The 23,121-nt window shown below is 40.5% G+C and overlaps 1 protein-coding gene and 1 long non-coding RNA gene across 4 annotated transcripts in view; one reads left to right on the top strand and one right to left on the bottom strand.

The window, feature by feature from the left end:
• The window catches only part of LOC103796745 (uncharacterized), a 73,443-nt gene that overhangs the window by 9,204 nt on the left and 41,118 nt on the right, over nucleotides 1–23,121 (top strand). Inside the window, exons 3-5 of the long non-coding RNA XR_013524995.1 lie at nucleotides 18,522–18,636; nucleotides 19,642–19,783; nucleotides 22,762–22,836. This is a non-coding gene — a long non-coding RNA (uncharacterized LOC103796745). The remainder of the gene's footprint in view (nucleotides 1–18,521; nucleotides 18,637–19,641; nucleotides 19,784–22,761; nucleotides 22,837–23,121) is intronic.
• Nucleotides 39–10,650, bottom strand: IFIT3 (interferon induced protein with tetratricopeptide repeats 3). Of its 3 annotated transcripts, XM_035268424.3 has the most exons (4): nucleotides 10,573–10,650; nucleotides 6,792–6,850; nucleotides 6,570–6,685; nucleotides 39–2,035 (listed from the first exon to the last, which is right to left on the bottom strand). In XM_035268424.3, exons 3-4 carry the CDS (start codon nucleotides 6,572–6,574, stop codon nucleotides 502–504), a joined length of 1,539 nt encoding a protein of 512 aa, XP_035124315.1. In that variant the 5' UTR covers nucleotides 6,575–6,685; nucleotides 6,792–6,850; nucleotides 10,573–10,650; the 3' UTR covers nucleotides 39–501. The 3 variants fall into 3 exon arrangements, with proteins under 3 accessions (XP_035124315.1, XP_009008183.1, XP_009008182.2); XM_009009935.5 differs by lacking the exon at nucleotides 6,792–6,850; XM_009009934.5 differs by lacking the exons at nucleotides 6,570–6,685; nucleotides 6,792–6,850.

The following is a 23,121-nucleotide window of genomic DNA, read 5'->3' as shown; positions in this document are numbered from 1 at the left end:
AGTCCCACATGCAAACCACACAATTACCTCTATTCTGATAGAGTTGAAATGTTTAGATTTATTGTAGTATTACTATCAATACATACTGAATACAGTATTGCTATCAAGAATACATATAAATACATTGCTGAAGCCATAAGTGAGGCAAGGGATATTTCAGGGTTAGTCAAAAGTGAATCTTCAACGTCCGGAAGGCTGAATGAAAATGAGATGAGACTACGAATTTTGTTGCTAGGTGGTCACCACTTATGATCCTTGGCAGGAAGGGCAGGAATAAGGGTTATATGGTGAACTGAATGAGAACTGAGAACTAATCAGCATCACGTAGGCCTGAAGCATTTATTGCTACTAGTGACCAGTTGCAAGCCCTTCTGACTATGTAACTCGAATCAACTATAAAGAACACAAGAAAACAAACTCTTTAAAAACGTACCTTCAAGCAACGTGCATAACTTCCCTGCTCAGCAACCCCAGGTTGGGGCCCCCTGTCTTCCTATCCTCTTACCCCTCACAACCACCATTGCAGGCTTCTGAAGCTCTGTTTTTCTCCTCTCTCCTTTCTCCTCTGTTCAGGAGCTCTGAGTTAGAGACGAGCTCTCTGGGATTGGAGCTGACTACACCCTGGCCCATTTCCTCACTGCCATCTTCAAGCTCAGATGCTGACAGGAACAAACTGCCTATGCCTGAAGGGGCATTCCTTAGCAGGCGGCCCAGTTCCTTCTCATAACATTTGGCTGCTTGTAGCAGATCTCCATTCTGCTTATGAATTAATCCTTGAAGATACCAATAATTCGGTGCATTTTGTGGAAGCAGTTTTTCAGATACATTCTGTGGTTGGTCTTTGATCTCTTCCTTCTCCGTTGATTTTTTGCTTATGGACAAACTCTCTAAACCATGTTGGACAGCAGTGTCTTCAGACTTCCTGTTATATTTCTGAAGTTTGCAATAGCCCGACTGATGGGATTGCTGCTTCTCAGCATCAGGAACTTCCTTATTGAATGGTGTCTGATAACATTCTGCTTCCAGGAACTCAACGAGATCGGAGTATGCATTCAGAGGATTCAGTCCCTTCTCGAGAGCTTTATTCGAATAGTCCATAGCATATTGTTTTAGTGCTTCAATCTTCTCTTTATTTCCACTAGCTTCAGATTCTCCTGTGTTCTGCATTTGTCTCTCTTTAGCCTTGTAGCAGCACGCAATCTGGTGATAGAGGTAGCCATTGTTTGGTGTGGATTCCAGTGCCTGCTGAAGCAGTTCAATAGCTTTGTCCAGGTCATCTTTTGTTCTGTAAAATTTGGCTGCACTGCGGAGGATATCTGTTTGGCCAGGAGCCTTCTCTAGGGCTTCTTCAACCAACTGCTCTCCTTCAGCTTGTTTATTCATCTTCTGCAGTTTCAGGGCCAAGAGAACTTTGATATATTGGTTATCAGGACTCAGCTCTATGGCCTCCTTCAAAAGGTTGTCACAGACCTGTTTCTCTGGGTTATTATCCAGATGGTACATCGCAATTGCCAGTCCAGAGGAGAATTCTGGGTTGTTGGGTTTTTCTTCCAGAGCCTTCTCAAAACACACCTTTGCCCTTTCATTTCTTCCACACTTCAGCTGTGTCCACCCTTCCTCACAGTCAAGCTCAGGATATTCAATGCTGTATGGATTTGAAAATTTCTTGCAGGTTTGTTTCACTTTGTCAATATAAATCTGAGCATCTGAGAGTCGGCCCATATGATAGTAGACCCAGGCATAGTTTCCCCAAGTGACTAGACTTCTGATTTCTGCTTGGTCAGCATGCTCTTGCTGGATTAACTCTTCAGCTTGCCGTAAGCATTCCAGGGCTGCCTTGTTTTGACCATCTAGGTGTTTTATGTAGGCCAACAAATTGTACATTGTAGCTTTGAACTCTGTGTTTAAAAATTCAATCTGGTTACACACTCTATCTTCTAGATCCCTTGTGATACTTTCTTCCTTGAATAAGTTCCAGGTGAAATGGCATTTCAGCTGTGGAAGGATTTTCTTCAGGGAATTCTTGGTGACCTCACTGTGGAGAAAATAAACATGGTCACTGCGATGTACACCACCAAGCATTGCACCCTGTGATCATTAATTGTATGTCAATTGAACAGGGCCACAGGATGCCCAGATATTTGATCCAACATTATTTTTAGGTGTGTATGTGAGGTTGTTTCTGGAAGACATGAACATGTGAATTGGTAGACTGAGCACAGCAGACTGCTCTACTCAATATGGATGGGCGTTCATCCATTCCGTTGAGGGCCTTAATAGAACAAAAAGGCAGAGGAAGGGAGAATTCTCCCTCTGTCTGACAGCTTGAGCTAGAACATTGGTCTTTTTCTGCCCTTGGACTAGACTTGGACTAGAACTTTCACTGTTGGCTTGTCTGGTTCTCAGGCCTTTAGACTCGGACTGGGACTACACCATCAACTTTCTACTTTCCTTGGCCTCCAGCTTGCAGACAACAGATTATGGGACTTATCAGTCTCCATAATCATACAAGCCAATTACACATAATAAATCTCTTTATATACAGATGTTCCTTGACTTATGGATGGGGTTACATCCTGATAAACCCACCATAAATTGAAAATATTGCAAATCAAAAAATGCATTTAATACATCTAACCTACCAAACACCATAGCTTAGGTGAACTTAAATGCACTCAGAACCCTTAGCCTACAGTTGGGCAAAGTCACCTAACACAAAGTTTGTTTTATACTAAAGTGCTGAGTGTCTCATGTAACTTATTGAATACTGTATTGTAAGAGAAAAACAAGAATGAATGTATCATTTTTGTATCATCGCAAGGTTGAAAAAATTGTAAGTTGCTTCCTACTTTCACTTTTCTATAGCTATGCTCTGTGCAGATACCCACAAAACGCATCTCTTATGTTGTATAAGCAGATATACGTGAGGTAAGATGGATAAGAAGACAGCTTTGGTGACAGGAACTGAGATCTCTCTCACTCTGCTCAATTATCAAGTCACCCCTATAATCCTAGCACTTTGGGAGGCCAAGGTGGGCAGATCACTTGAGCCCAGGAATTCAAGACCAGCCTGGACAACATGGTGAAGGTCTGTCTCTACTAAAAATACAAAAATTAGTCAGGCATGGTAGTACATGCCTGTAGTGCCAGATATTCGGGAGGCTAAGGCAGGAGGATCACTTGAGCCCAGCATGCGGAAGTTGCAATGAGCTGAGATCACCACGTTGCACTCCAGCCAGGGTAACAGAGTAGGACCCTGTCTCAATAAATAAATAAATAAATACATACATACATACATACAAACCAAGCCAGTTCTCAGTCTTTGTACGTTTTGGGTAAGGTTTATTTAGCTATCCAATTGGGCTACCTCTTTTTGTCACTTTATTAGATGTTAGGGATACTAAGAAAAATAGATATTATCCCAACCTTCTCTGCCCCCCAGGTGCTTGCAGTTTTGTTAGGAGACATGCAAAGAATTAAAGCCCAGGTATGTCTGCCAACATGTTGTGTGATTTAGGTATTTTTCCCTTCATCTTTTCCACCACTTGCAAACAGACCCCCCTGGGGCTCAGCTTGAGTGTAACTAAAGTAGTCTCCCTACCAATCAAGCCAGATTCCCAGAGAGAATGAATTTGTTTCAGCAAACAAAATGGACACGTTTCTGTTTTGTAGTTGGAAGATATAAAGGAGATCACTTGCCTTATTTAGCTGGATACATTGCAAGAGTTCTCAAAGTATGTTGCCGTATCTATATTTGCCTGGGGCTCGGGCCGTATGTTCCAGACTCTGAGTTTGCGCTTCTTCCTTCCTACCAGTAGACTCATGGCACCATAAGATCAGGAAGAACCTCCAGAAATCATTAAACCAAGTGTTGTCCCCATTTTTGGATTTCACAGACAAGTACAACTTCAGAGAAAAGTTATGAACCAAATAAGGCTGCTAATGTATCCAAAAAGACATCAACCATCTATTTTGACCAATGTTTTATTTTAAAAGATATAAAGAAAGTATCTTCATTGTCACTGAAAAAGTAATCTCAGAACAAACAAAGTTCTCTAAATTGAATGCATTTGATTCTGCAAGGAGCCACTGACTTTATTTGTGATTTACCATGGACCGGCACTGGCCCCCACACTGCTACTGCAAGTGCGCTGATCTATTATACTACATGTCTCTCTCTCTAGTAACGCTGATCTAAACCATTTCTGACCCAGTATGATTGCACATGAAATGCTTTATAGTGAGAGATGCAATCAACTCAAGGCAGTGAGAGTGAGGAGGGAAGTTGCCATCTATATCCAGATAGCCTCTTTATGTGGGTGCCTCGATTTGGGGGCAGTTCCTTTCCTTTTCTTGGTCCCTGTCTAGGGTTCCAGTGTCAGTATCTTCCCTGTCGATTCTACCATTCTAGGGTCCTTCCTTCCTTCCTTCCTTCCTTCCTTCCTTCCTTCCTTCCTTCCTTCCTTCCTTCCCTCCCTCCTTCCTTCCTTCCTCCCTCCCTCCCACCCTCCCTGCACTCCTTCCTCCCTTCCCTCTATCCCTCCCTCTCTCCCTCTCTCCCTATTTTCCTTCTTTCCTCCCTTCCTTCCCTTTTTTCTGTAGAGACAGGGTCTCACTATATTGCCCAGAGTGGCCTCAAACTCCTGGTTTCCTTCTTCCTCGACATCCCAAATTGGTGAGATTACAGGTGTGACCCACCACACCTGGCCCTAGGGGTTTTCAATTTGGCTTCACCTGAGGGCTCTAACTACCCTGTGTGAAGGACTATAAGTTGAAAGTCAAGTTAGCAATTATTAAAAAATGAATACTAAGAGTAAGTTATGACAATGATAATTGAACCACTGTGCTTATATCTGTTATGCCACTAAGTCATAATAAAGTCATGAAAACGTGAGTTCGTTTTGCCAATGGGTGAATTAGGAAGACTAGAAGGAGAAAGGAGAGAAATGGTGAGTTTCAGATGACTATGATGTTTCTGCAGATTTGTAGGTATATATAGGCACTTGAAAATAATAGCTGAACACTCTAGTAATTAATAGAGAGTATCCAGTGAACCTGCAGAATGATAGATGACGTTGCATGTGTTTGCCTCAGGAAAACCAGAAACCACTTTGTATGTCTGATGACATTATCTTTCTCTTTCTTTCTTTCTTTTTTTTTTGAGACTAGAGGGCTTTGACATATCAGTGTACCACAGATCTTACCAAACTAAATTTTAAGCACTTATAGTTCAAGATTCTCCCTCCAATATGAAACATATTTCTACTGTGTCATGTATCAGCTTCTGAAGATATCAATTGCTCAAGAAAGTGTTGGACAAGCAGAAAAGCACACTGAACATTTCTGGACTTGTGGAAGATCTCTGAATATGGATTTCTCAGGGATATTCCATCCCCACCAACACTGTATCATGCTAGAGCTGGCCAGGTTGAGACATTTAATGATAACATGTAACAATTTATTGAAGATAGCCAACTATTCATGTGGCTTTATGATTATGAAAGCCATTGAAAACTGGAATTCAGGTCCCTTGATTCCCTTGAATTTTCTTAAGCCTTACTCCCTAAAGTCTTCAATTTGATGAAGTATTTGATACCTGATTTCTCCTTGAAGTAAAATTTGGAGCAAAATATACTGGACTAAGAGGCCTAAGATCTGGATAAGAAGAAACATGAACCCCAGAGCTAGAGTTCAGGTTTGCGTTATAATACTATAATCTTCTTAAAACAAATACTCGAGTTGCCAAGGCTTCCTCAATAATTTACCTCAGATGCATTTTTGAAAGTTACTCTAAATATTCCTTCTATGTATAAATAAGTTAGTTAACAGTAATCAACTCAGATATTTAAAGGAAATGCAAGCAGGCAGGTGTGACGATGACTACAGTTATTTATAAAGAATAGCTAGGTTCAGGTGAAATGTGAGTAGAATGCCAGTCCTACCTGGATGGTCTGCACCTAGGCAGAATACCTGAGGGAGACAGGATTCCCTTGGGTCCAGAAAGAGATTTCCCAGGGCTTCAGATTGCAGACATGAGATTTCACTTACTAAAGCAGTTAAAGTTAGCACTTCTAGTCCTTAGGAAATTCCCAGAATCAACCTAGGTAGTCTCTCACCTAACCCAGATCATGACCGCCTGTCTTGCCCACAGACTCCAGGGTAGATGCCCCATCTCCTTTCCAGTCAAAGCCATTAGAGTAGAATCTTGAAATTTTCAAAAAGTGGCCTTCTAAAAGTGGTAACAGTGGGCATTTCCAGGGAAATCTCTGAGGCAGCTTGTCCTGCACATATGTTGCTTATGCTCCAACTGACTATGTCTTGGGGCTCTCTCAATAAGCCTGGTCTCTTCCCAGCTCCCAGCTCCCATTTCCCTGTGTCCTTTGGCTGGCTGCCCAACTCTATACATCACAAAAAGCCACGCAGAAATAAAAATGCACAAATTGGTAAGATAGGCTTATGCTAGAATTAGATAAATGCATGTTTAATCTCTAAGCTAACACTGAAATAGCGTAAGTCAGGAAGTTGTATGTAAGAAATTGTTTCCTATCAGAAAAGTAGGAACTATTTACCTCATGATGGCTGTTTCCCTGCAGTTCTGAAAAGCTGGGGTCCTGGTTGCTTTTATTTTTAGCTTATTGGTTCCAAGCAAATGCTGAAGAGGTTTCTGCCGGTGGTGCTGTGAGGTCTGTGTTTTTATGAAATGGAAAAGGAAAGTGAAACTGATGAAACCCTGTGAAGATTCCTGTTGTGGGGAAACTGAAACTGAATCTTTGAGAACTGAGCTCACTCACACTGGGAACATGTTCCAGACAGTTTCCGAAAACGGTGGTTTGAAAGTTGTAAAAAGGCACTGTAAAGAGAAAATAACATTTGGAACCTTCCAAATTTATTATGTCAAGAGGCAAAGTTAAGCCCTGAAAACTGACTCTCGTAGCACGACTGTTTTATTCTCAGGTGCATGACTGCTGCTTTCTGACCTGTGTAGTGAGAGGTTACACGTTAACCAGACTCCCTATCTTTATTAAAACCTAGACCTCATGTTGTGGAAATAGAGACCCTTTCGATTGTTACCTTTTTTTTTTTTTTTTGAGACAGGATCTCACTCTGTCACCTGGGCTACAGTGCAGTGGCACTATCTCAGCTTACTGCAACCTCTGCCTCCCAGGCTCAAGTGATCCTCCTACCTCATGCATATAAGGCTTCCTGCATTATATGTGTGTAATGTGAAGGAAGAAATCCCTCCTTCACATTTCAGGGGTGGGAAGACTTAAAATAAAGCAAAGCTTGTGCCTGGGCACAGTAACTAAGCCTGTTATCCCAGCACTTAGGGAGGCTGAGGCAGGAGGATTGCTTGAGTCCAGGAGCTTGAGACCCGTGTTGGCAACAAAGTGAGACCTCAAAAAAACCAAAAATAAAATAACCTTCAGTCAATGAGACTGTAGACACATGCCACCACTCCTGGCTGATGTTTGTATTTTTAGTAGAGACAGGGTCTCACTATGTTGCCCAGGCTGGTCTCCAACTCCTGAGCTCAAGCATTTGCCTTCCTCAGCCTCCCAAAGCGTTGGGATTAGGGGCATAGTAACTGCTGCCAACCATGTTCCCTTTTTTACAAAAGAATATTAAGCAATTCCCTTGGACTGTAATCAATAGTAGCCCATCAAACTGTCTATCTATATGTTAGCCTCTGTATGGAAAATGTTGGCCAGGCACGGTGGCTCATGCCTGTAATATCAGCACTTTGGGAGGCCAAGATGAGTCCATCACTTAGGTCAGGAGTTCAAGACCAACCTGACCAAGATGGCAAAACCCCATCTCTACTAAAAATACAAAAAATTAACAAGGTGTGGTGATGTGCTCCTATAGTCCTAGCTACTTGGGAGGTTGGGGTGGGAGAATCACTTGAGTCCAGAAGTCCAAGGCTGCAGTGAGCCATGATCAGGCCACTGCACTGTAGCCAGGGTGACAGAGTGAGACCCTGTCTCAAAAACAATAGCAACAACAACAACAAAAGTTATAACTGTTCAACACCTCTGTCTTTGCCTATGTGAACAGTCCTCATTTTTCTCTACACTGGAAGTACTGTCCACCATTCTTGGGTGTAGCTCTACTCCTGGGACTGCTATACTCAACTTTTCACTTGAATACACTCTTTTAACTGGATCCTGAGCCTTCTGATTATTGTATGTTGACAGTACAGATTATAAGGTCCTACTCCCAGAGATTCTGGTGCAGTGAATCTGATGTGAGCTTAGAAACTTGTGTGTTCACAAGTGCCCTGGAAACTCAGTGGCAGGAATTCCTGTACCACATTTTGAGAAGTGCTGTCATAGAGGTATTTTTAAAAGCAGCTTTCCCCTTTATTTGTGGAGCTAATGTGGTGAATTAAACAGTGTTATCAGACAATCTCAAGTGAAGGAAAAAAAAAAGCACAGGACACCTGGATTTCAGTGACCTCTTTGACTAGTTCTTGAGTCACATCACTGAGCCTCATCCCCATATCCTTAAAATGCCTTAGGATGAGTTTCCTTTTTCCCTCCATCCAAATAATAGAATATACCCCAGGGAGCTCCACTTTGACCCTCCTCCAAGATCTGGGTTCAGCTCTTGTGGCTTTGGCCACTCTAAGGGGTGGGTAACCATCAAAGACCAGCCCTCACTCTCCACATAGGAAGCTTGTCCCTGGCCCCTTCTTCAAAGTTGAAAGCATTAAGATCTTTTGACCTTTTGGCCTTTGGGCTCAGAGTCAGATGATCAGCAGTAGAGTTTGGCGCCTCCATTAATGACTCTGCTCTGACACCTGCTCTCTATCTGATGTCTTGGGCAAGTAATTTGCCCTTCTAAGCTCCATTTTGCTCATCTAGAAAATGAGACTAATAATAGAAATAATAGCTCTTACTTCCCAGGGCTGTTGGAAAGGTGATATGAGGTCATGTGTAAAAAGCACTTAACACAGTGCCCACTAACTACAGATCACGAAGAAATGTTACCACCATGATTGTTGGTATTCATATATTTGTGTTATAATTTTAAGTGAATTTGTGAGTGTGTCAGGGGGTAACAGAGTTCCTCAGTGGATGGGGCAGAGGAGGATGCCCATCAGCTGGCAGGTGCTAGGGAGTTCTCCAGGTGATTTTCCCATTTGGAAATTTTTAGCACTGCTGGGGAGGAGTAGCCCAACTTCCTCCTGTTCCTACAGCCTCTGGAAATAGGAGCACCTTGATGTGAACTTGAGTCCAGCATAGTTCAGAGACCGCTCCCCTGCCAGACCTCCTCAGGTCTGTGGCTGTAGACACACCTAAAGACAGGACACTGTAAAACGTCTCCTGCAAGCTGACTACTAAGATGCTGGGTAGTGCCTGGCTTTCTGGTCAACCCCACTCACGCAGACACAATTTACATCACTCTTGACCAGAAACTTATTCTATATAAAAGGGTTAGCATGAGGTATTTGGCAGTGAATTCCTCTTACCCATCCCATCCCCAAACATGACATTGCAGAGCATTTTTAAGTCCTTGGGGCAGAAGGTAGGGAATCCAGTTTTCCTTTTCTGCCCCCCTGAATGGTCCATGGGGTCTTCCCTCCATGGCAATCTCACCTCCTCACTTTTTCCCCCTTGATACTTGATGGGAAAGATATCATTTTCTCTTAGTTCTCCCTAAACTCCAGGAGGTCAATATTTATATTTAAAAATCAACTTTACTGAGATTATACTTTACATATAACAAGATGCACCCATTTTCAAGATGCCATTACCTCCCTATAGACTATTCGTATGATTCCCAAAGATTCTTTAGGGAGCCTTTCTACTCAATCTTTACCACCTCCAGGCAACCACGGATCTGCTTTCCATCATTAGAGATTGGACCAGTATTAGATAAGAGATTAAGTCATTACATTTTTGAGGAGAAATTATTTTCTGCTGCTGACCAGCTTCCACTATGTCAATAAAAATAAATGCTAAGCTTTGTTTTTATATAAGAAATGACAAAAATGCCCATTTGTAAGAATTGTTTCTTCTACTTCCCAACTTAAGTAATGCAATGTTTTAGGGCAAAATTGCCCTCTTCGTGAGTGGGTCTGCAGTACTGATTTTATATTTCACAATATCTATTGAAAATAAATGCCTCCTTTAAAAGTTACAATTAAAAAACCCTTGACTTAATCTTTTCAAACAAAATGACAGTAACAGAAAAGCCCACAAAGAGTAATTCCCTTAGGTTTACCCTTGAATCAGCAAAGTTTGTGGCTGAATGAAACACACTGCTCCTGCCAATCCTTCCTCTCATCGCAGGAAATAGCTCTGGAAACATCTGCTGATGCATTCCTCACTCTGCCTCCCCCTTACATAGCTCCTTAGGGAACAGTTTCAGAAACTTAAGGAGCCTGTGTGTGCACCAGAAAAAAACCACAGGGAAAAAAGCCTCAAAGATCTTATAAATGCCCAAACTGTTAAAGACATATTGAATCTATAAACATTAGAACAATTCAGGAACTTGCCTGCACGGTAAGAAGCTCAGCCTACAATTTACACTCAAAAACAATCATGATTATGCATTTATTTCACTGACCTCATGACTGCCCTCTGCTTCTCTGCTGTTCCAAAACACTGGTGACCAGGCTGATGTTCTTCAGAAGTCTTCCTGTCTGCCTCAAGTAAATACTGAGGAACTATAAAAAGGGGTGGGAGAATGGGGAAATGCATCAGCTGATGTTTTCTCCCTGTTTCTGAGTAATTGCCTTTAGGGCAGGGAAGAGGAAACTGAAAAGTGAAACTGATTTAGAATCCTCAGAAGGAGAAAAATGAAACCTAACAGACTGAGAACTGCAATGGCTTAGCCAGAGTACATTGTTTAAAACCATGACTAAAATTTGAGAGAATGTGGAAGCATTCCTAATGTAAACAAAAAAAATTAAATTCTAAGGCCACCCTCACCAACCATGTGAATGGACCCCTGCTTTTGGCCAAGAAGATTCCAGAGTTAACCTGAAAACTGATAGGAAGGGGAAGCTGGATATGCCTCATTACACCCTCTTTCCTTTTGGAATTACTGATGGAACACCCTCCTTTTTTTTTGAGTCAGAATCTTACTCTGTCATTCAGGCTGGAGTGCAGTGGTGTGCTCTTGGCTCACTGCAACCTCTGCCTTCTGGGTTCAAATGGTTCTCTTGCCTCAGCCTCTTGAGTAGCTGAGATTACAGGTACATAGCACCATGCCTGGCTATTTTTGTATTTTTAGTAGAGACGAGGTATCGCCATGTTGGTCAGGCTGGTCTTGAACTCCTGACCTCAGGTGATCCACCCACCTCGGCCCCCAAAAGTGCTGGGATTACAGGTGTGAGCCACCTTGCCCGGCCAGAACACACTCTTTAAGTGTGATAAGAAACATTTCTCTGAAGCCTGCTACCTGGAGGCTTCATCTGCTTAATCTTGGTCTCCACAACACCTTATTGTAACCCAATCATTCCTTTCTATTGATAATAACTCTTTCAACTAATTGTCGATCAGAAAATCTTTGAATCTGCCTATGACTTGGAAGCTGCCCGCTTCCCTGTTTCCAATTGTCCCATCTTTCTGGACCTAAACAATGTATACCTTATATACCTTACATGTGTTGATTGATGCCTTATGTCTCCCTAAAATGTATAAAACCAGGTTGTGGCCTGGACACTTTGGACACATGTCCTCAGGATCTCCTGAGGGCTGTGTCACAGGCCTAGGTCACTCATATTTGGCTTTAGAATAAATATTTTCAAATATTTTACAGAGTTTGACTTTTTTCTTCAACATTAGGAATCTGACCATCAGTCTAGGGTGGGGCCCAGGAAACTGCATTTTTTAAGCCAATTCTTATTTTTAAAAATTTTTGTGGACACGTAGAAGGTATATGAGATATTTTGATATAAGCATACAATACTTACTAATCATATCAGGGTAAATCACCTCAAACATTTATTTATTCTTTGTGTTACAGACAATCCAATTATACTATTTTAGTTATTTTGAAATGTCCAATAAATTATTGTTGACTATAGTCATCCTTTTGTTCTAAGAGACAATAGATCTTAATTTATTTTATGTAAGTGTTGCAGAATATTCAGGAGACTGGAGAAACCAATGGGTGAAACAGGAAGATTTTATTAATGTGGCCACTGGCTCAGTGGATTAGCATTCCAAGGCTGACCAAAAGAGAAAGAAAATGGGGTGCTTTTTATACATCCAGGATGATAGAGCAACTAATCGGTTTACGGAAGCCAGAACAAAACACAGTTAATTAATTTGTAATATGTCTTGTGGTGTATGTTACATTTGAAAAATAGCATTTTGAGAAACACATTGTACATTCTTTAGGTGTTATCTTGCCCTGTGACCTTGCAGCTGGTCAGCAAGAAAAACAGTAGTCTTGAGATGCCTGGGAGCTTTGCGGAGAATGTGGGGAGAAGAGATAAGGTAGGTTTTACAGGGAGTTAGTTAATTTTAAGCAGAGCTGGGGGTTAGGTTATTAAACAGCACACAACACAGCAAAATTTACTTTATTATATAGCAACTACAAATTATAAGGTTTTGTTTTTACTATTCTTGCTATTATTTGATTTCCTTCTTCATATTTTTGTATCCATCAACAGTCCCTACTTCCCCCACTACTACTCTTCCCAGCCTCTAATCATCATTCTAATCTCTACCTCCTTGAGTTCAATTGTCTTAATATTTTTAGCTTCCACAAACAAGTGAGAATATGTAAAATTTGTCTTTCTGTGCCTGACTTAATTCACTTATAATGACCTCCAGTTCCATCTATGTTGCTGCAAATGACAGGATCTCATTCTGTTTATGGCTGAATAGTACTCCATTGTGTAAATGTACATTTTCTTTATGTATTCTTCTGCTGATGGACACTTAGGTAGCTTCCAAATCTTGGCTATTGTGAATAGTGCTGCAGTAAACATGGGAGTGCAGTTGTCTTCCTGATGTGCTGATTTCCTTTCCTTTTGATACATTCCTGGCAGTAGGATTACTGGATCATATGGTAGTTCTATTTCTAGTTTTTCTGAGGAACTTCCAAACTGTTATCCATAGTGGTCATAACAGTTTACATTCCCACCAACAATGTACAAGGGTTCCCTTTCTCCACATCCTTTCCAGCATTTGTTATTGCTTGTCTTTTGGATAAAGCAATTTTAACTAGGGTGAGACCATATCTCATTGTAGGGCTTTGGTTTTTTTTTTAAACTTTTATTTTAGGTTTGGGGTACATATACAGATTTGTTATTTAGGTAAATTGCATGTCATGAGGGTTTATTGTACAGATTATTTAGTCACCCAGGTAATAAGCACAGTACATGATAGGTAGTTTTTCAATCCTCTCCCTTTTCCCACTTTTCACCCTCAAGTAGGCCCCAGTGTCTGTTCCCCTTTGTGTCCATAATGTTCAGTTTACAATTACAAGTGAGAACATGTGGTATTTGATTTTCTCTTTTTACATTAGTTTACTTAGGATAATGGCCTCCAGTTCCATTCCTGTTGCTGCCAAGGGCATGATATCATTCTTTTTTGGTGACTCCATAGTGTATATGTACCACATTTTCCTTATCCAGTCTTCTGTTGATGGGCATGTAGGCTGAGTCCATGTCTCTGCTATTGTGAATAGTTCTGTGATGAATATATGTGTGCATGTGTCTTTATGGCAAACTGATTTATATTCCTCTGGGTACGTACCCAACAATGGGATTGCTAGGTTGAATGGTACTTCTGTTTTAAGTTCTTTGAGAAATTGCCACATTGCTTTCCATAGTGACTGAACTAATTTATAGACCCACCAGCAGTTTATAAGTATTCCCTTTCCTCTGTTACTTCACCAGCATCTGTTATTATTATTATTTTTTTACTTTTTAATAATAGTCATTCTGACTGGCCTGACATGTTATCTCACTGACGTTTTGATTTGCATTTTTCTAATGATTAGTGATATTGAGTATTTTTTTATATTCTTGTTGGCCGCATGCATGTCTTCTTTTAAAAAGTGTCTGTTCGTGTCCTTTGCCCACTTTTTAATGGTGTTGTTTGCTTTTTGCTTTTTAATTTGCTTAAGTTCCTTATAGATTCTCAATATTAGACCTTTGGCAGATGCACAGTTTGCAGATATTTTCTCCTATTCTATTTGTTGCCTATTTACTCTGTTGATAGTTTCTTTTGCAATGCAGAAGTTCTTTAATTTAATTAGGTCCCATTTGTCAATTTTTTTTTTGTTGCAGTTGCTTTTGGTGTCTTCATCATGAAATCTTTGCTGGGTTCTATGTCAAGAATGGTTATCTTCCAGGGTTTTCATAGTTTTAGGTTTTACATTTAATCCATCTTTAGTTGATTTCCATATATGATGTAAGGAAGGGGTTCAAATTCAATCTTCTGTATATGACTAGACAGTTATCCCAGCACCCTTTATTGAACAGGGAGTCATTTCCCCATTGCTTGTTTTTGTCAACATTGTTGAAGATCAGATGGTTGTAGGTGTGTGGCCTTATGTCTGGGCTCTCTATTCTGTTCCATTGGTCTATGTATCTGTTTTTGGACCAGTACGATGCGATTTTGGTTACTGTAGCCTTGCAGTATACTTCAAAGTCAGGTAACATGATGCCTCCAGCTTTGTTCTTTTTTCTTAGGATGGCTTTGCCTATTTGAGCAGTTCTTGTTCTATATGAATTTTAAAATAGATTTTTCTAATTCTATGAAGACCGTCATTGGTAGGAATAACACTGAATTTGTAAATTGCTTTAAGTAGTATGAGCATTTTGGCAATATTGATTCTTCCTATCCATGCACATTTCCATTCATTTGTGTCATCTCTGATTTCTTTGAACAATGTTTTGTAATTCTCATTGTGAGATCTTTCACCTCCTGGGTTAGCTGTATTTCTAGATATTTTATTCTTTTTGTGGCTTTTGTGAATGGTATGGCCTTCTTGATTTGGCTCTCAGCTTGGATGTTGTTGGTGTTTAGGAATGCTACTGATTTTTGTGTGTTGATTTTGCATCCTGGAACTTTGCTGAAGCTGTTTATTAGACCTAAGAGCTTTTGGGTAGAGACTATGGGGTTTTCTAGGTATGCAGTCATATTGTCTGCAAAAATAGATAGTGTGACTTTCTCTCTTCCTATCTGGGCACCTTTTATTTCTTTCTCTTGTCTGCTTGCTCATACTAGCAGTACTTGGTTGAATAAGAGTGCTAAGAGTGGGTATCCTTGTCTTTTCTGGATCTCAAGGGAAAATCTTTCAGCTTTTGCCCATTCAGTATGATGTTGGCTGTGGGTTTGTCATAGATGGCTCTTATTATCTTGATGTATGTTCCTTCAATATTTAGTTTGTTGAGGGTTTTTAACATTAATGTATGTTGAATTTTATCAAAAGCCTGTTCTGCATCTATTCAGATGATCACGCAGTTTCAGTTTTTAGTTCTGTGTTTGTGATGAATCCCATTTATTGATTTGCATATGTTGAACCAACAGAAACAAGAATTTTATAAAGGAGCAAGAAATGAGAATTTGCTGTTGGATATAAATTAGAAGCTCTAGCAGGTGTGGCTGGCCTGGCTACAAGAGACCAGGGTAGGTGGGGTTGCCCACCTTGCCATCTGAGTGTTTCCTAGGACAACAGGAGGCTGTGCTCACTGGCTGAATTCAAACAGAATTGGAATTGCTGGGAATGGAAGCTCTAGCAGATGTTGCCTGCTTGGCTACCACTGGCAGGGGTGGGTGGGGTTGCCTGTCTTGCCCTCTAGGTGCTTCCTGGGAGAACAGGAGGCTATGGCCACTGGCTGAGTTCAGACAGAGAAGTAGGACCACTCAGGTAGAAGCTGGCACCAAGCCCCATCTGGAAGGGGGTTGGGATGGGGCAATCTTACTGCTCCTAGGCACTGGGACTGCAGCTTCTATTGGGCTATGGCACCAGTGCTGGTCTTCTTAGGGGCACAAGGCTTGCAGAAGTCTTCTTGAACTAGAGAGTTGCCCCTGCAAAATTACTGGATGGCTTTCTGCCTCAGTCTAGAAGCATGATGGTAGGGTAGGGGGTGGACAGGAGTTTCAGTAGGATTCTCCCATTTCCAGTTTTGCACAGGTCCCTGTGGAAAGTGTGAATCCCCTGGAGGGTTCTCACCCACTCACTCTTTCTGGTGTTAGAGAAGTTCTCCTGGCTCCACACTGAGCCCAGACAGGCTGGTATCTAGCTTCACCCCTTTTTGCTCTCTGTGATACCCTTATGCCTTGATGGATCCCAAATCCCTGACATAATTTCTCAGATGATTGGCCTGCAGGGTCAGTGCTCATTAGCCCTTTCATTTCCTTTTCATGATACCCTGGCACATGAGCTGCTTCTAGTCCACCATCTTAACCCCAAGCTCAAAACTGCATTTTAAAAAATGTCTCTAGGAGATTCTGATGTAGGGTTTCTGGGATCCTGTTATATGAAAGACTTCCAAAATATTTTGTAAAAAAAATAATAGTAGTTTTGTTCAGCAAATTGTCCCCCAGAAGTAAATTTAGACCTGGAGACCTAGATTTAATTATCTCTGTTTACCTTACTAGCTCTGGAGTTTTCCAGGGGCCAAATCGTTGAGCCAGAATTTTCTTTTTGCCCCATATTAAACATACAAAGCCAGGCCCTGGGAGGATCTCTGAACTGTTTAGCTCTCCAAGGTATTGTGGATGATAATTTAGTTTACCCAACTGTAAAATAGGCAAAAGTAATACACATATTATTGTTTAATGGATGGATTATATATTTATGCTTTGAGCTCTGAAGGAGTTGATATTACCCTGAGATATTTTTTCCCATTTTTATAATACTTCCCATCTGCGACATAAATTTTCATAAAAACCCAGGGAATATAGTTCTCATGAGTAATTTGATGATAAAGGAATTGTTAGCTATAAGGGTTCCCTCCATCCTGTAGCTGCACAAAGCAGAGACTCTTGTGTAGCAAAATTGAAGTGATATGTGGTGTTTTCAACAACAGAGTCTCATGAGATACTTCGAGTTCAGAGGTTGTTATATTCCATGAAAGTAACCTGCAACTTGGAAAAGTCTAATTCTGATTGGTTGTTTTACTTAACAATTTGTTATCCTGGTGATAATTTAAGTGACATATCTTTATAAAAGGTACAAATATTTGTGATATCATAGAAGGTATAAATGCTGCTCTTATACCTAGTTAAGAGGTGCCCTGACTGTGGTCCCATGCTTTAGAGGGTCCCACATATCACAGATACAAAAATGTAAAATTTTGAAAGAACAAATAGCACCTCTGTTGCTCAGAATCTGGTGCTTAATTCTGGTAGAATTGGACTTGAAACCCTAAAAATCCAGCCCAGGGAAACGTTGTCTATCTCTTTGCTCACAATGAATATTTGTGCGTTGTGAGGAAGCTGATTTATAGAGACAGATTCTACTTTGGAGTTTGGAGAGGATCATAGCAATAAATATCAGAGAAAAGGCAAATTCAGCAAACTGCTCAAAGCCATTCTTTCACTGGAATGCAGTAGATTCTTATGTAATGAGGAATTATTTTTTCAGTACAGTAGCACCATTTTCTGTTCATTTTCTTGCTTTTCTTCTTGTTCTAACTCCTGCTTAAAAAGTACTCATGGATTAGCACAGTATTTGCAACAGTTGCACATGGTTGCTGAATAACATCATTAAGAAATTCATATTATGGGAGGCTGAGGCAGGTGGATCATGAGGTCAGGAGATTGAGACCATCCTGGCCAACATGGTGAAACTCCATCTCTACTAAAAAAATACAAAAACTAGCTGAGCGTGGTGGCGCGTGCCTGTAGTCCCAGCTACTTGGGAGGCTGAGGCAAGAGAATTGCTTGAACCTGGGTGGTGGAGGTTGCAGTGAGCTGAGATTGTACCACTGCACTCCAGCCTGGTGTTTGGCAACACAGCGAGACTCTGTCTCAAAAAATAAATAAATAAATAAATAAAATTCATATTATTCCTAAACTTGTACACATGCAGATTTGAACTTGCATATGGAGTTAAATTTTCATCTGTATTTGGACTCTTTCTTTGTGCCAATTTGCCAATGAGTAAGGTTCCTGTGTATGAGTATTTAAATATAAAATCATATGGGACCAGATTTTTATATCATACCCAACTCAGAAAATAGAATACATAACTTATCTAACATATATATGGAATGGGAGAGCAATGACAGTATTCAAAATGCTGGTAATATGGGTACAACACAATAAAGACAAAATTAGAAGTAAAAATAGGTAACAAAAGAAAAATTTTCCTTATTATATTTGGAATAAGAGTGCCCATTTTTAACAGCTCTAATAAAATATAATTCACACATCGTAAAATTCACCCATTTAAAGTATACAATTCAATAGCTTTCATTATATTCACAGTTATGCAACCATCACCACAATCAATTATAGAATGCTCTCAAGCTGTCATCTTCCATCCACCCGCCCCCCTCCCCTAGTGTTAGGCAACTGCTAATCTATTTTTTACCTCTACAGGTTTGACTCCTTTGAACATTTCGTATAAACAGAAGCATACAGTATGTGACATTTTTAAACTTCCTTTTGTCACTTCACATGTTGTCAAGGTTCATCTGTGTTGTATCATGTATTAGTAAGTACTTCAATTATTTTTCTTTCCAAAGAACATTCCGTTATGTGGATATACCATATTTAATATATTAGTTCATCAGTTGATGGGTCCACTTTTTGGCCATCATGAATAATGCAGCTATGAATACAGCTATGAACATTCATGCGCAAGTTTTGCGTAAACATATGTTTTCCTTTCTCTTAGGTATGTATCTAGGAATGGAATTGCTGGGTCATATAGTAATTGTTTAATCATTTGAAGAACTGCCCAGCTATTTTCTAAAGTGGCTGCACCATTTTACATTAACCATACTTATTTTTGAGATACAGATTTTCTTATCTGAGCTCTCAAGAGATGAGTTACTGAAAGAGAGAGAAGACTGTAGGAAGGAAAATGTGCTGGTATGATCTTCATTTGTGACTAAAGGATAAACTGAAAAATGGAACTACATTGAACTGGTTGCAGTTCAGTCTATACCTCTGCTATTCAAGGTGTAGTTCACAGACTAGTGGCATTGGTTTGACCTGAGAGCTTGTGAGAAATACAGTCTCAGGTTCCATCCAGATCTACTGAATCATAGTCTACATTTTAACAAGATCCTCAGGTGATTGTGCACATGAAAGTAGGCACTGCACATTGAAGTTTGAGAAATATTGGTCTACTTAGAACTCTAGATATTCTACATGTAAGACTAAGTGCTGGACTACACAACAAAATTATGTGCTCATGTGATTGAAAGCTAAAGTAAGTGTATTCTAGGTATGTAAGCCATGTCCTCTGCCAGTCATTTCCACTCTGCTCCTATGTCTCCTTCTTGGACAATTTGCTCTCATTCCTGCAGAAAGTTTACACTCAAAGCCCCTGCTTTGTCTGGCGTATGATCTCATTCTCTTGCTCAACTGGATTCTATCGGTAATGGATAGTTACTTGAAATGAGACAAACAGATTTTTCTTTGGAATTTTAATCAGAAGGGAGTGATTCTAGAAAGTCTTTGTTGAATTATTATTATTTATTTTTTGAGACAGGGTCTCATCTCACTGTGTTGCCCAGGCTGCAGTGCAGTGGCACAATCTCGGCTCACTGAAGACCCCATCTCCTGGGCTCAAGTGATCCTCCTACCTCAGCATCCCAAGAAGATGGGACTACAGGTGCATGCCACCAAGCCCAGCTAAGTTTTGTATTTTTTGTAGAGATACGGTTTCACCATGTTGTCCAGACTGGTCTCAAACTCCTGGACTCAAGCAATCCCCTCACCTTGGCCACCCAAAATGTGGGGATTATAGGCATAAGCCACTGCACCTGGCCTCATTGAATTATTAGGAGAAAAGATAGGTAACCTGGCAGGGATGTTTTCCACTTCATGCACAGAGATGTAAAGTCATCTTGGGAAAGAGAAACTTGAAGGAAGACATAAAGGGAAGATAAAAGTGAGAAAGGAGAAGAGAAAAAGGAAGAGAGAGGAGGTGGGGAGAGAGAGAGAGAGGTGAGAAAACTAGCATTCTGGGTGTGGAGAGGATTTCCATCATACAGATTCTATACTTGAACATTTTAGTTACCTGTGATCTATGCGCCAGTGCCTTTTTTGGAAATATGATTGACAAAAATTAAAGACTGGTAATATTCAGTATTGGTGAAGATGCTGGAAACAATATTTCTCATATCTTGCTGGTGGAAATAATAATTTCCTTTTTAACACTGAGACAAATCAACTTTTTTCCATAACCTAAAAGCCTTACTCATTATTTAAAATGTTTCCACATTTTAAAATATTCTACTAAACACTAGTTTTCCTTAACCAACAATTAAAAGATACATTACATACTTTTATACATATGTTTTAAAACTCCAACTTATGTAGGCTTTTTCACTAACTAAAAAAATGTACAAGTAGATTTGACCTTTGTTTGTTTGTTTGTTTTTGAGACAGGGTCTCCCTCTCTCACCCAGGCTGGAGTGCAGTGGCGACATATCGGCTCACTGCAACCACCACCTCCTGGGTTCATGTGATTTCCCTGCCTCAGTCTCCCGAGTTGTTGGGATTACAGGTGCACACCACCCCATCTGGCTAATTTTTTTTGTTTTTTTTTTTTGTAGAGACGGGGTTTCACCATATTGGGCAGGCTGGTCTGGAACTCCAGACCTCAGGTGATCCACCCTCTTCGGCCTCCCAAAGTGCTGGGATTACAGGTATAAGCTGCTGTACCCTGCCAGGTTTAGGTTTTTTTATTTTCTTTTGAGACGGAGTTTCCCTCTTGTTACCCAGGCTGGAGTGCAATGGCGCAATCTTGGCTCACCGCAACCTCCGCCTCTTGGGTTCAAGCAATTCTGCTGCCTCAGCCCTTCGAGTAGCTGGGACTACAGGCATGTGCCACCATGCCCAGCTAATTTTTGTATTTTTAGTAGAGACAGGGTTTCACCATGTTGACCAGGATGGTCTTGATCTCTTGACCTCATTATCCACCCACCTTGGCCTCCCAAAGTGCTGGGATTATAGGCATGAGCCACCGCGCCTGGCCTAGGTTTAGGTTTTTAAATGTAGTACTTAATGACCAATTAGTAAGTTTAATTTAAAAATGAGAAAGAGGAAAATGTGTGCTCAGTGGTTTATACCTTTTATATCACAGTGTCTCTGCTGTGTAATATCTGTAAATCAAAAGCAAAATATAAATAGGCTCATTTACTTGGGATATCCAGGATGCTGGAAAGGTAATAGAAAGACTTTTCAAATATTTAATTAGATTTTATCTGTATAAACACACTGAAGCCAATTTCCAAGTCTCTAGAAGGGTTTCAGGAATTTCCAAGTTCAGGGTAGAATTTACTATATATTTTTACATTTTACCCAATTCAGAAATAACACAAACTTTGACTCATTATGTTTCCAAAACAAGTGAGACATAAACCAAGACTCTGGGGTTGATATGTATTGTTCAACTGTTTGGTAGCTCCCTTTTCAATAGCAGCCTGCAGAGGACCAGAGGAGAGGCAGAACTGTTTGGGATTTGTTTCCACAGGCTTCCAACAAATCCTGCCTCTGGTCTCTTCTCTAGTCTTAAGTCTATAAAGCAGCTGAAGGGAGGCCCCATATAGGGCTGAGAATGCCCTTCTTATAGGTACATACGCTTAGGTACATCTAAGGATTTTAATCAGTTTCCCTTTTTGGAGCCTCCCTAGAAGGTGTAGATAATCAGCAATGAGGTAGCTGCACTCATCCCTATTGATAATAGGGAAAATTTCTTACACATGAGTGTAAGTTAGTCTTTTTTCCAAAATCAGCGATTGGGCAAATGGAGGAAATGAGGAAATGGGCACATATAGCACCAGGTTGGAAACTACAACACTCAGGTTGGCATCCAAGGTTGATTGCACATATGGTAGGCATCCTAACACAAGGCCTATCTGTGTTATAATCAGGATTCTAATACTTCCAGTCTTCCAGTTGCACTGGATCCAGTTGCATTGGATGTGTCAGTTGACATTGGGTATGAAGGAAGGTGAAAGTGGAGCATGACTCAAGGTCAGCCATCCCCAGGGACTGTGTCTGAGCTCTATGGAGAAAGACAAGCAGAAGTTGATGAATCTTTTCCACTGAGGACTCTGAGGCTGAGAAATAAGTAAGAACTACTTGGAACCAACAGAGATAAGAGGAATTCTTCTTACTCTTTCACTGGCATTAACACACTTGAACACATTCTTGGCAGAGATATTAGTACTCTCAAGGTGGAAATCAAATACAGAGAATGTGAAATGTATTGAAGGCAGTTTTAGGGGCAATGGTCATTGACGGATATGAGTGCTGAAGCTACACAAGTAGCAGATGTGATCAGATAACTCTGACAGATGTGTTCATTAGCATGTAGGAGACATCTACTAGGGGCTTGTTGTGTTCAGTACTTGAATATATGAAGGGAGTCAAATGTCCTGCCCTGGGAAATGTGGTTAAAAGGCAGGGAATTACAAGTCAAGCCCAATTAATGTAACTCCACTTATTATTTCTGGATAGTGATATTTCAGCAAATAGGAGCTATGTACCTGTTTTTCTTTATTGTTTTCCAATCATTTGTTAACTTTAAGTCCTCAAATACATATTAAGTATAACATGTTATGTTTCCCTTTTCTACCCTACCTGGTGTTTTCCCACTCAGGGTCCTATTCCGGAAGGGATTGGTGGCAGGACATGTAAAGACAAGACTACATACATCCATCTTTAGCACACACAGGTCAGTGGTCCTCTCCCAAGCTCAACATACTTCTCTGTTTTAACCTTCCACTCAGAATATGTGTGGTGTTGCTTCCCAAGCACCAGATTAATTTACTCAGGCAAGATGAGCTCGATTTTCCCCTGAAATATACACTTGTCCATATCGATCCCATGAAATGAGTTTACCTTTGCAGTTGGTATGATTTGTGTTTTCCGCTAGAGGCCTCTTTAAAAGCAACAGAGACTTCAGGGCTTCGTGTCTCTTCCTATTCTTTACTTAATAGGGAAGACTCTAACACACATT

Source organism: Callithrix jacchus, chromosome 12 (genome assembly GCF_049354715.1).
Source record: "Callithrix jacchus isolate 240 chromosome 12, calJac240_pri, whole genome shotgun sequence".
NCBI classification, from domain to species: domain Eukaryota; kingdom Metazoa; phylum Chordata; class Mammalia; order Primates; family Cebidae; genus Callithrix; species Callithrix jacchus.
This window is presented reverse-complemented; position numbering and strand designations above follow the sequence as displayed.